Below are 13,578 nucleotides of genomic sequence, written 5' to 3'. Positions count from 1 at the left end.
GGTGTGAAGGTGGATTATTTGGGGTGTTTCCTAGCAAATGATGTAAGGAAGATCCTGAAAAAGATACATAGTAGACCCACAGCATTCATGATGAATATACTGGGCCCAGGTTCAGCTATTAAAATGGGGCGTTGGATAATATTCTATGTTCATAATAGAGCTAAAGATCAAACGAAGATAGTTATTCTAGACAGTTATGCTAATCACAGAATCGAATCGTATTCAAGATCCTTTGAAGAGTTTATCTCTTACTTCCATGATTATGAGTTATATATAATAAAGAATAGAATACAGTCTGAACAGTTACTTTTGCGGGAATTGCGCTGTTTATTTTGTCTTTCATCTTTTGCATTTAAACTTCGAAGAAGCCTTGCAAAACTTTGATGAAACATTTAAATATGGGCTATATAGCGAGAATGACGCTAAAGTGATGAGATTTACTTATGTGCGAATGAAAATGCCAGCATGCAATTAAACAAGATCGAAAGCTGGGAGAAATTATACGAAGAAATAACTAACTAACCGGATATAATGATGAGTAATAATATTAATATTTATGCTAATCTGAGATAAAGAGATATAACAGTTATTAGTAATTTTCGTTCTCAACAAACTTATATCTGGATCTTTCGGCTACAGTGGGATTTCTACAACAACAGGAAGCCTACCCAGGTGAACTTGATAATGAGGAGAGAGTTGATCAGGAGGATGAAAATGTTGCATTTAAATTTGGAAGATCTGATCTAACTCTTTATTACTATAAACTTCTTAATTCTAAGTAAGCAGAATGATTATCTGTGTGGAGCGAGTATAAGATTTACTCGTTACAGGTATTTTTATTTTTAATAAATGAATAAAAACTATATATATATATATATATATGTGTATAATTTCTCCTAAGTATAAATCTTATTAAGAACTTGTTGACTCAGGGGGGTAGCGCCCGAGTATTTATCTTGGGGGCGTGGGTATAATTGTTACTGTAGGCGATTGGTGTGAAGGTGCACCTGTAGGTGCGCGCGAGAGCGTCACAAGCACATCCAGTCTTACAGTGAATATGAGCGGTGTTTGTGTGAAGCTCCTCCCTCCGTCAGGAGAAATGTGTTACTTTGTTGATGTGACGTACCCCCTTGATACTTATAAAGGGGAACTCTTTTATCTTGTCTCAATAAACATACTTGAACTTGGGGAACTCTTAGTGTGAGTGTGTGTGTGTGTGTGTGTGTAGAAATTATATTATCTGATCATAGTGAAATGAAGAAATAACATGAAGTCATATGTCACATTTTTTCCTTTCATCTCATCCACCTCCACCCATCTACTGTGAGCAATCCTTTTTTATATTTTCTCTATGCATACTCTATTTTTAATACTAGTACTATCCCTGCAAAATGTGTTTTCGTCAGTCTAATGTCATGCTATATGGTTTACCATTAGGCCTCAATGCTCAGATTGGAAGGTGTAAGTTTCTTTATGGCAATACACCTGTTCACTCCAGGTAATAATGTAATCAATGTAAAATCACACACTTAAATAAATTTTTGAATCTAAAGCTAGATTATACACAACATTATTATAATGATTACATATTATGCTGTTATTACGGCTTACTCTTATATATCAATGAACTGTTTTTTTTTTTTGTAAATTAAGACAATAATAAATGTACAGCCATTTATGAATAAAGTTTTGGAATGTAAATTGTATGGTAATTATATTCTCATGTGGATTTGCTTACAGTGGCAGTTGAGACCATAACATTACTCCTGTACTGGCAAGGAAGGTGCTATTAGGCTTAATTTCCTGTTGCCAGCATACAGTCACACTGAAGTTGGTACTGGCATGCTTGAGTGTGTGTGGTGTTTGTTGCCAGCATACAGTCACACTGAAGTTGGTACTGGCATGCTTGAGGGTGTATGGTGTTTGTTGCCAGCATACAGTCACACTGAAGTTGGTACTGGTATGCTTGAGTGTGTGTGGTGTTTGTTGCCAGCATACAGTCACACTGAAGTTGGTACTGGCATGCTTGAGTGTGTATGGTGTTTGGGTACTTATACATGACTCTCATTACAGTTATTTTATTTGAATTAAAGTCTTTAAAACGCTATGATTGTGGCCAAGTCAAATAATTTGAAGCATCAAGAGTAGAACTGTGTTGAGGACGATGATGGCAGTGAGGGCGTCGGTCTGGGGGACGGACTGGTCGCTACAGCCACTTCATAGCTAGGTAGACCATCAGGAGAGGGCCTGAACACACTGGAGGCGTCTGTTGCAGCTTCTTGGTCAGAGGCAGAAAGGAGAGAGGAGTCGGAAGGTGGGAGTTGTGACATTAGAGAGGTGGAGATAATGTCGCTGTGGTGTATTTCCGAGTAAGGTGGAGGCGACTCTCTCATCGCAACATCACGGCTACTGTCGAAGTCAGAGACGGAAGCTGTGAGCTCTGAAACATCAAGTGCTTGCAGGTGGAATGATGCTCTGGCAGCGCCTGTTGGCCTGTCTGTCTGTGGCCTTTGGTTCCCTGAATATATTGTAATTTGAGCGATGGTAGCTGAGCCCTCAGACACTGTCGGGTTTGTGGTCTCCTCCGGGCTGGTGAGTTTCTTTTCTAACACTATCGTGCAGGCTGCCACAAACATCATTATACCAATAATTCCTGTATGGGCAGTAAATATTTAAATTTAAATACTCTGAAATAAATACGTCTAAGTCGAGGCTTTCTTAATTATACATAAATAAAATTTATGGCAAGTGCAGAAACTATGAGAGACAATTTCTTTTAGATTTGTGTTGTTTAGTGTTGACATGTCTTCACCTGGTGTTGTGATCCAGACTTTAGGCCAGGCGTTACAACTGTACAGGTTATTGTCGAGAACTGTGCTGCTCGATGCTCAGGAACGGGGAAGGAAAATTGCCTAAAGGTTCCCACAGCCCGGGACTCGAACCCGGGTTGTTCTCGCTAGTGAGTTGGTCGTGTGAGAGCACTAAACACTACACACATGATGACCAAACCACACATCAGAAGATGAAGAAACGGCAACGTTTCGGTCCGTCCTTGACCGAAAGTGGTGTGTGATTATCAAGTCCACACACGACTTGATAATGGTAATGGACAGAGCGAAACGTCATCGTTTCTTCATCTTCTGGTGTGTGGGTTGGTCATCATCATCACAGCCACGTTACTGTGACTCATCGTCCGCTACACACATGAACCGGACGGACACTATTGTTCAAAATATTAATAACAAAATGGACAGTAGAACTAACCTCCTAAAAATGCAATAAGACCCATATTATTTGTAAAAAATGTAATGAATAATATAGCGAGGAGAAAAATGGCCACCCAAACGATAGACATCCGCGATGCATTCTGTAAAACCAATATCAATTATTAAATCCTAAAGTTGTAATTACAATGGAGGCAAATAATAATCTGGAGGGACTTTACACATAACTCAGGAGAGTCTAACATCAAATATAGTGGACAAATATTTAGATAAAACCTACAAATTTTGACGCTGATAAAATAATCTTCATTTACTTTGTTTTATAATGTTTATAATAAATATGCGTACTCTGAAACATGAATATTAATATTAATTTTATTATTTCAATTCAAATATAAAGGAGTAGGCACTCAATAGCATTATTATTTTAGCATACAAAGAATTTCAGGGTTAATTTTATGTATGTCTTATAATGAAGAAGAATTTTACATCTTTTATGATACATGGAGACAATTTACAAGCTTGAATTAGAATGGCGAGTACATTAGTCGCTACCAGGTATAAGAGTATGTTGTTCTAGCAAGCTTAGATACGTTAGGGCGAAATGTTGTCTAGTATATTATAAAGCTAAGATGTTACATTTATGGTAATGATTGAATGATGGCAATTTAATATTGTATAGAAGGTTTTGGGTAACAGTGTTTACAGTACAATCAGCTTACCCAGCCGGCACCAAGGCACATACATGGTATTGGCGGGCTCTCTCTCTTACGGGGCGTCATGGGAATATGTTATGGCAGGTGGGACTCCGGCAGCTAATTAATTATTAATTTAAACACTTTCGCGGGATGAGGACGCCTCCCGGAGTCCTGTCTCGCCTACCCGCTCCCGCTATGTGGACATAAACTTATGTCCTCTTTTAAAATATTTGTATAAAATTCAATTTTTATCCGATTTACTTTGAGTTTGTTTCAAACTGCGCGCCATGAGGCTCTCTTTCTCACCAATAGGCTGCATGGTACAATAAGTTCATGAAAGGTTCACAAACATAACAAAAGTAAAAACATTTCGTGTGTGTTTGACTCTCACTGATATGTTCCAGCGTTGTTTTATATTTGGCACTATTCTATCTTACGCTTTGTTGATCTTTTTTACCTACGGGCTCATAGAACATTCTATTGCAAACACATTGACACAAAAATGAATGACGTACATAGAATAATAATGTCATGAGAATGAAATAAGTATAAACTTTCAAAGCGCCGTGCGTCGTCCCGTCACCGACACCGGGTAACAATTTCACCACTTCCCACACTCTTGCGGGTGGGCCGCAATCATTATTCTACGCTTATATTCATATCACCGTGTTGGGAATTTCATTGCGAGTCTATTGATACCAAAATTAACGCTGTAGGACAAGTGTGGAGGTGATAACAATCCCAAGAGTAAAAACATTTTGTTGCTGTTGGGCGCTCACGGCGAGTCATCTTCGTAGTTATTTATTTGGTGCTGGTATCCCTATACGTTTCGTGACTTTTTTCACTGATGTTCTTCTAGAGAATTTTATTGCAAACACGTTGGTACCAAAATGAAATACGTAGCTCAAGAACTAAGGTCAGGAGAGTAAAAGGAGTATACACATTTTTGTTTTTACGCTTACGCGGCAAAACGCCGGGAGCACTTATGGTTGTTTTTTTTACATTGGCCGGAGGCTGAAAGTGTATTAAGTAACCTCTCTTGTTGGAAGTTGAGCCACTAATTCCCTTCTTGTTATAATGGTAATTATGAATAATTATGAGGCTGTAACTCTGTTATTACAACATTTACTTACAATGATAATATTAATGGCTGATGTAACATAGTGACGTCAGTCAGGTCCGCGTCATCGCAAGTATTAAGCAAGTCACAATATTTACTACACTTAGTCCTCATGAATAAATATGTACGGCGTAGATGAATTCTAATGTTTTACACATTAGTTGAGTTTACATGTTATTTGATTAGTTTTACACATGCGATGATTTGGGATAAAAGCTTCTCTCCCAATTAAATAAATATTAACTCTCGGGTGAATGACGGTGAGGGAGGGAGAGGAGGCGCCATTGAGGACTTGAAATATAAAAGCCTAGTTACAGAAGAAGAAGAAATACTCATCAATGCTTGCCAATATAATACGAAGAGCCAAACTCTCCTTTTATGAGAATATATTTAAAGAAGCAAAAGGAAATATGAAAAGTACATGGTAAGCCATGTCTAACATCCTGGGATCTAAACAACAATCATATAACTACTAGTTAAAACTCTCCAAGGATTGTTACACATATCCAACACTTGAAACGGCAACTGAATTTATTAGCTTCTTTTCATCAGTTGGTGTTAACCTTGCCAGATAAATCCCAGAGACCCAGACTGGTGTAACCATCCTCCGAATTGGCAGTATGGTTTAATACCAAGTGTAATAAGTACATTTCCTAACTGTTATACATAGTACATAATTGCACTACTGAGGCCCTTATTTACCTCCATATTTATTCTCTTCGTTTTCTGTTAAGACACGCAGAATTTTAGAACGAAGTTTTCAAGTTTAATTTGTTATTCACAAGTTTTAAATATCACGAATTTCGTTTTTAGTTTTATTAAACAATAGAGATTTTATACAAAATTTGAAAATGTCCTGAGTTACTTTACAATTTATTGAAATATTTTAGTTTTGTTTTATAAAACTATAATGTCAATATAGCTATAGGTATAAGTACTAATTGTAATTAAGAAGCAATAAAGTGCTTATCTTCACACACTAAGATGGTTAGGTTAGGTCGTGGCTTTCTATTCAGCTTTTCAGGTAAACTCAAATATTCACAATATATTTGACAGTACGGTTTAATACTAAGTGAAAATAAGTAGAATTTCTGACTGCTAGGAATAGTACATAATTACACTCACTTGTGCTGTTACATTTGCCTCCCCGTCTTGGGAGGATGGGCTGCACATGTTACTACATATCTCAACGGCAGCTATCCTAACTCTCTACTTATTTTACCAGTCAGCAAGACAGACATTATATCCATAATTCAATCACTTAAAACTAAAGCTGGGAACATTAATGAAACGCCATCTATGATATATAGGAGTGCTGCCCTTGCTCTTGCACCACCCATAGCTCTGCTATTCAACAAATCTCTAGAGTGTCATACACTTCCAGATTTCCTTAAAAAAGCAAGAGTGACGCCAGTTCATAAAGGAGACGAGACAGCTGACATAAACAATTACAGACCAACATCAAACCTAACTATACTTTCAAAAATATTTGAATCAATTATTTTCAAACAGCTAAATTCCTGCCTTGTAAAACTAAACATATTAAGTCTCTGCCAGTTTGGATTCCCTTCCCAAAAGAGTACCAATCATGCCATTATTAGTCTGCATAATATAATCTACACAGCCCTGACAAAAATGAGTTCCCAATTGGCCTCTTCATAGACCTGAGAAAGTCTATTAAGACTAAACCATAACTACCTCTTAATTAAACTTCCCCACTATGGTATCCGAGGCCTTGCTCTGAACTATATTCGTTCCTATCTCAGTGACAGACACCAATATGTAGCCATCAATAATGTAATCTCTCCCACTCTACCATTAACAGTAGGAGTGCCACAGATCAGCATCTTAGGACCTCTCCTATTTTCTGTATACATCAATGATTTGCCAAATGTCTCTAACATTCTTAAACCTTCAATATTTGCTGAAGTACTACCTTCATCAATTCTGACCCCAACCCCCACACACTAAATAATATTGTCAATAGTGAATTTAAAAAAGTCCACTCATGGATGTCAACCAACAAACTCACACTAAACATAGAAAAGACCTACTACATTTTATTTGGTAGTAAATCATCAAATCAAATTCAGCTTCAGATAGACAATGTTAACATTAGCAATAACAATGAAGGAAAGTTCCTTAGCCTATACATAGACAAGAAACTGAACTTCAGCACCCACATAGCCAAAAGAGTCTTTAAAACGGTCGGTATACTTTCTAAAATTAGATATTATGTTCCCACTCTGTTCTCCTCTCATTAAACTATGCGCTAATCTATCCCTATCTTACATACGGTATCTGTGCATGGGGTTCAACCACAGCACATAACCTCACGCCCATCATCAATCAGCAAAAATCTGCTATCAGAACTATAACAAATCTGTCTTCAGACAACACACAACCCCTCTGTGTAAGTCCCTTAACATACACTCACTCCACATATTATCATGTGCTATTTACGTGTACAGAACCTTGTTCCTAGACGCTAATCTTGATCTGAAACATTTCCTTGATAGGTGATATAGAACCCATGAGCACCACACCAGAAATATATATGTCTTTGATATCCACAGATTCAAACTAAATCTGTGCAAACACTCTATGCACATAAAAGGACCCAGTCTTTGAAACTCACTCCCTGACGAATTACAAAATTGTCCAACCTCAGCCTTATTCAAAAGTAAACCAAAAAGTACCTAATTTCATCCTCATAGTTTCCTACCTTGTGCTTCAAACTCACACTATATTTTATACTACCTACTTCCCTAATATTAGTATTTAAGACATATATCTTTACCGGTGTAATCTCCTCTGTCAATTTATATTGTATTTTTGTGTTGATATAAAACCTTGCTACAATGTACCTTTTCATCTTGCCTGATTGGTTAGATTAACGACCTGCCCGACCTGCCCGACCTGCCCGACCTGCCCGACCTGCCCGACCTGCCCGACCTGCCCGACCTGCCCGACCTGCCCGACCTGCCCGACCTGCCCGACCTGCCCGACCTGCCTGTGCGTGTTAGTGTGGCTTTGCGAGAATGTACAAATACCAATCTTATGTAATCTCACAACCCATTGTAACTTCTTGTGAATAAATTTTTATTGTTGTTTTAGGTTCAGTTACTGGGAACAAAATGTTGGTAGTAGCACCGGCTATAGTGAGCCCGTAGTAGACGTACTTGGCACAGGAGCGGGGCTCTCAAGGATGCATAAGTTGCAATTTTGTGTTAAATACATATGTGGAAGGGGTGAGGTTAAGGGTATAAGGAATATGGAGGGCAATCAAACGTATGGTAAAGAATAGGGAAATAAGGGAAAAGGGTCAATCGAACATTGGGTAAGGCGTTGCCTAAAACTTTGCTACTCTCAGTCTACATGTTTTTTAATTGTATGGAATAGGCAGGAACAGTTAGGTAAGTACACATAGTAAATGGGTTACCTACACTTACGCTCATCCACGTTAGCTCTAGGATCTTCTCATCACATCCTCTTTCACCCAAATTCCTGATCATCCGCAGTCTCACCCTCACTCCCTGTCAGCTCCGCCCTCCCTCTCATCGCTTTTGTCCTCCCGATACATCCTTGTGTTCAGCCCGGTACACCCTGGCACATCCTCACCCCACGCTCTCACCTCCTCTCACCCCTCTCTCACTCCCCCCGAAATGAGACTGTTTTCAATTACTCCGTTTAACGCAAATTAGTTACTATACCCATAACATAGATGGAGGAATACGAATAGGCAAAAAAGCACAAATTTTAATGCATAAAGAGCAGTGTTGGAAGATTCAGAATGAATGACTTAGTATGATTTATAAGACATAAGACACAAATATAAGATGGACGATTGATGCATAAAGATGATTTAGTTTGTTGCTTTAAGAGTTTTGTTGGTCGATTTGATACGAAACAGAAAGACTGATGGTAAGTTGACCTAGAAACTTCATAAAGAATTCATAATTAAATTTGTTACTACATAAAAAGTAGTTATATGATACAGAAATAAAAATAGTTTACCTTAATAAAGATGTCTTTGAAGGATGTTTATTACAGAGTAAAGGAAAGAGATTATCTTAGTTATGACACAGAAGGAGATGTCTTAGTAAAAGGTTATGTTAATAATAGTAATATGTGTACTGGTACACATAAGTAATCTGGAAATCTCAGGAAATGAAGGAGAGGTCTGTAGAATGGTTGGAATTTGTTTGGAATGAGCGGACGGGTAAGTGCACACAGAGGTCTGGGTCACCTGCAGTCAGGCTCATCCACACTCATCTGTGCTCAGCTTCTCTCATCACACTCATCTCACTCTGCTCTCACCACCACACGCTCACCCACTCTCACTGTGTTGTCACGCTCACCCCTGCTCATCCACACACTCACTCTGATCTCGCACTCATCATGCTCATCCACACTCTCATCTCTGAAATATTTTGGATAATGAGTAGGATAGTAACAATTAATAATGAGGAGAAAACGCACTGGAATAATTTGAACATGGTACAAAAAGAGAAGTACTACATCCAAAATACGATGGTATAAATTGCAAAAACTGCTGTCATAAAGCTAAGTTCTTTAGTATGTCCAAAATATGAAGAATTATAGTACAAGTAAGCCGGTACAACTAGGGGTCTACACGTGCAGCTTACAAATAGCTCAATACATCTAAGTGGCACTCATGGGGCCATCGTAGGGGCCTCGTAGCCTGGTGGATAGCGCGCAGGACTCGTAATTCTGTGGCGCGGGTTCGATTCCCGCACGAGGCAGAAACAAATGGGCAAAGTTTCTTTCATCTTGAATGCCCCTGTTACCTAGCAGTAAATAGGTACCTGGGAGTTAGTCAGCTGACACGGGCTGCTTCCTGGGGGTGGAGGCCTGGTCGAGGACCGGGCCGCGGGGACACTAAAGCCCCGAAATCATCTCAAGATAACCTCATCCACCCGACAGAAACCATCCCTCATCCATTCCAAGAGTTAGAATTTGAGACGTGATCAGAGACCAGGCCACAATAGACATTGATCCTCAAACCATTGAGACCCATGGCCCTATGACTATGACCTAACTTGGCTGCTAAAACATCTAAAGTTTCCCCAAGAAGTACAATTCATCTAAAGGTTTTCCCAATACATATAACTACGAATAGGTAAGTACATATAGGTAAGTACACTACAATGACTAGGAACACTTATATACTTATAGGTAGTGGGCTCTACTACATACAAAATGTGACAGTTTAGAAGTAATAATAGAAAACTACTAAGAGTGGGGCCCAAGAGGAAGTCTTTAAACATGCACGCCTGCCCAAGTACACAATTAGGCGAGCACCCATAATTGTTCACCTATAATATGGTGACCATGGATGACAGACTGTGATGGTGGAGAGTTCCAAGGATGCTAAGTGGTGACCATGGATGACAGACTGTAATGGTGGAGAGTTCCAAGACTGCTAAGTGGTGACCATGGATGACAGACTGTGATGGTGGAGAGTTCCAAGACTGCTAAGTGGTGACCATGGATGACAGACTGTAATGGTGGAGAGTTCCAAGACTGCTAAGTGGTGACCATGGATGACAGACTGTAATGGTGGAGAGTTCCAAGACTGCTAAGTGGTGACCATGGATGACAGACTGTGATGGTGGAGAGTTCCAAGGATGCTAAGTGGTGACCATGGATGACAGACCGTGATGGTGGAGAGTTCCAAGGATGCTAAGTGGTGACCATGGATGACAGACTGTGATGGTGGAGAGTTCCAAGGATGCTAAGTGGTGACCATGGATGACAGACTGTGATGGTGGAGAGTTCCAAGGATGCTAAGTGGTGACCATGGATGACAGACTGTGATGGTGGAGAGTTCCAAGGATGCTAAGTGGTGACCATGGATGACAGACTGTGATGGTGGAGAGTTCCAAGGATGCTAAGTGGTGACCATGGATGACAGACTGTGATGGTGGAGAGTTCCCATGACACTATTTGCTCACCTGCTCCCATAATAGAAGATATTTAGAATAATGGTATAACAGATAAACAACAGCAAGAGCACTCAACCCCTCCCATAAATCTCTACCATAAATCCACCATGAGCTAATAGACAGGCAAGGAACACGGCCAGGCTAATAGACAGACAAGGAACACGGCCAGACTAATAGACAGACAAGGAACACGGCCAGACTAATAGACAGACAAGGAACACGGCCAGACTAATAGACAGGCAAGGAACACGGCCAGGCTAATAGACAGACAAGGAACACGGCCAGACTAATAGACAGACAAGGAACACGGCCAGACTAATAGACAGACAAGGAACACGGCCAGACTAATAGACAGGCAAGGAACACGGCCAGGCTAATAGACAGACAAGGAACACGGCCAGACTAATAGACAGACAAGGAACACGGCCAGACTAATAGACAGACAAGGAACACGGCCAGACTAATAGACAGGCAAGGAACACGGCCAGGCTAATAGACAGACAAGGAACACGGCCAAACTAATAGACAGACAAGGAACACGGCCAGACTAATAGACAGACAAGGAACACGGCCAGACTAATAGACAGACAAGGAACACGGCCAGACTAATAGACAGACAAGGAACACGGCCAGACTAATAGACAGACAAGGAACACGGCCAGACTAATAGACAGACAAGGAACACGGCCAGACTAATAGACAGACAAGGAACACGGCCAGGCTAATAGACAGACAAGGAACACGGCCAGGCTAATAGACAGACAAGGAACACGGCCAGGCTAATAGACAGACAAGGAACACGGCCAGGCTAATAGACAGGCAAGGAACACGGCCAGGCTAATAGACAGGCAAGGAACACGGCCAGGCTAATAGACAGGCAAGGAACACGGCCAGACTTTTAGACAGGCAAGGAACACGGCCAGACTTTTAGACAGGCAAGGAACACGGCCAGGCTAATAGACAGGCAAGGAACACGGCCAGGCTAATAGACAGACAAGGAACACGGCCAGGCTTTTAGACAGGCAAGGAACACGGCCAGACTTTTAGACAGGCAAGGAACACGGCCAGACTTTTAGACAGGCAAGGAACACGGCCAGACTTTTAGACAGGTAAGGAACACGGCCAGGCTTTTAGACAGGCAAGGAACACGGCCAGACTTTTAGACAGGCAAGGAACACGGCCAGGCTTTTAGACAGGCAAGGAACACGGCCAGGCTTTTAGACAGGCAAGGAACACGGCCAGACTTTTAGACAGGCAAGGAACACGGCCAGGCTTTTAGACAGGCAAGGAACACGGCCAGGCTTTTAGACAGGCAAGGAACACGGCCAGACTGTTAGGCATGCAAGGAACGCGGCCAGGTTATTAGTCAAGCAAGGAACATGGACAAGGGAACACAGCGGTTAAACGAGATACTCAAACCACAAAGATATAAATTCAATCTTTGTAAGTGAAATACAGATATAGAATAAACGGAAGAGAAGAAATGAAGCAGAGTACGTAAACAGATTCAAATGTAAATATGACACAAGAGTCCGCAGTTAGGAAACCTATACATCGGTCTGTTGAAGGTTGAGTAGTCTAGCCAACTTCTAAAGGTTGAGTTAAGTCGGAATACGTGTAAGATCTTACGTTTGATTGGTTAGTGGCCATGGTAGCCTGGCAAGGGACAACAACCCCTTCTTTCCTCGCTTGTTCCTGAAAGATGCTTCCTTCCTCTGTTGCTGGTGTATCTACTTCTCCCTCGCTTGCTGGTGTAGGTTATCACCTCCCTCACTTCCTGCAATAGGCTACCACCTCTGGACGAGCTCCTTCAACACACCATCAGTGTCTTCACTACGAAGTTTTCCAGAAAAAAACGTTCTAATGCTGCTTCATAATGTAAGACAGCGACTATATGTGGTTCAGTATACCTGAGTCGAGAGATATATGAGTTGCCTTTATCAGTACTTATCTAATGCAGTGGCAACAGTCAGGCAAAGATACCAGGTGGTTCAAATGATAAGGAATATTCTAACAAATTCGACTTGATAAATGAGTTATGATCATTTATTAAACTATATAAAGTATCATGTCTATCTCGTTGTGTCTGTCTGTCTGACTGTCCAAGGGTGGAAGCCAGTCGCTTGGGGCTAATCTCACGGAACTGTGCGTGAAAATTGGTGATTGTATGATATGGCAATTGTCACAAGGTTGTTGGGGTCCCCCCACCCACCCCCCTCCATGATATCTTTCACGTATTTTATATATTTATGTATACAAGAGTTTTACATACTTGTAAGGCCACAAGCACGCATAGCGTTTCGGGCAGGTCCTTAATCCAATTTTTTCCCCCTGAATACGACCCGCCAAATCGTTTAACAACCAGGTGCTCATTCACTGCTGGGTGAATAAAGTCTACAGTTAAGGATTGGCACCCAGTCAATCCTCCCCGGCCAGGATACGAACCCCAGGCCAAAGCCGTATGATTGGCTCCTATTGCGACATCCTCCCACTGGACGCAGTATCCAGAAGCAATGCCAAATAAACTTTTCAACATTGAATTAACGTTGATTCTGCATCAGGCTACC

General features: G+C 40.7%; 1 protein-coding gene across 1 annotated transcript; it reads right to left on the bottom strand.

The window, feature by feature from the left end:
• Positions 1–1,662: 1,662 nt before the first annotated feature.
• On the bottom strand, positions 1,663–12,945 carry LOC123772185 (uncharacterized). Its single transcript, XM_045765248.2, has 3 exons — positions 12,641–12,945; positions 3,265–3,367; positions 1,663–2,653 (listed from the first exon to the last, which is right to left on the bottom strand). The coding sequence occupies exons 1-3, from the start codon at positions 12,659–12,661 to the stop codon at positions 2,139–2,141; spliced, it is 639 nt and encodes a 212-aa protein (XP_045621204.1). The 5' UTR covers positions 12,662–12,945; the 3' UTR covers positions 1,663–2,138.
• Positions 12,946–13,578: the final 633 nt, after the last annotated feature.

The sequence above is a fragment of the Procambarus clarkii genome, chromosome 69 (genome assembly GCF_040958095.1).
Source record: "Procambarus clarkii isolate CNS0578487 chromosome 69, FALCON_Pclarkii_2.0, whole genome shotgun sequence".
NCBI lineage: Eukaryota > Metazoa > Arthropoda > Malacostraca > Decapoda > Cambaridae > Procambarus > Procambarus clarkii.
This window is presented reverse-complemented; position numbering and strand designations above follow the sequence as displayed.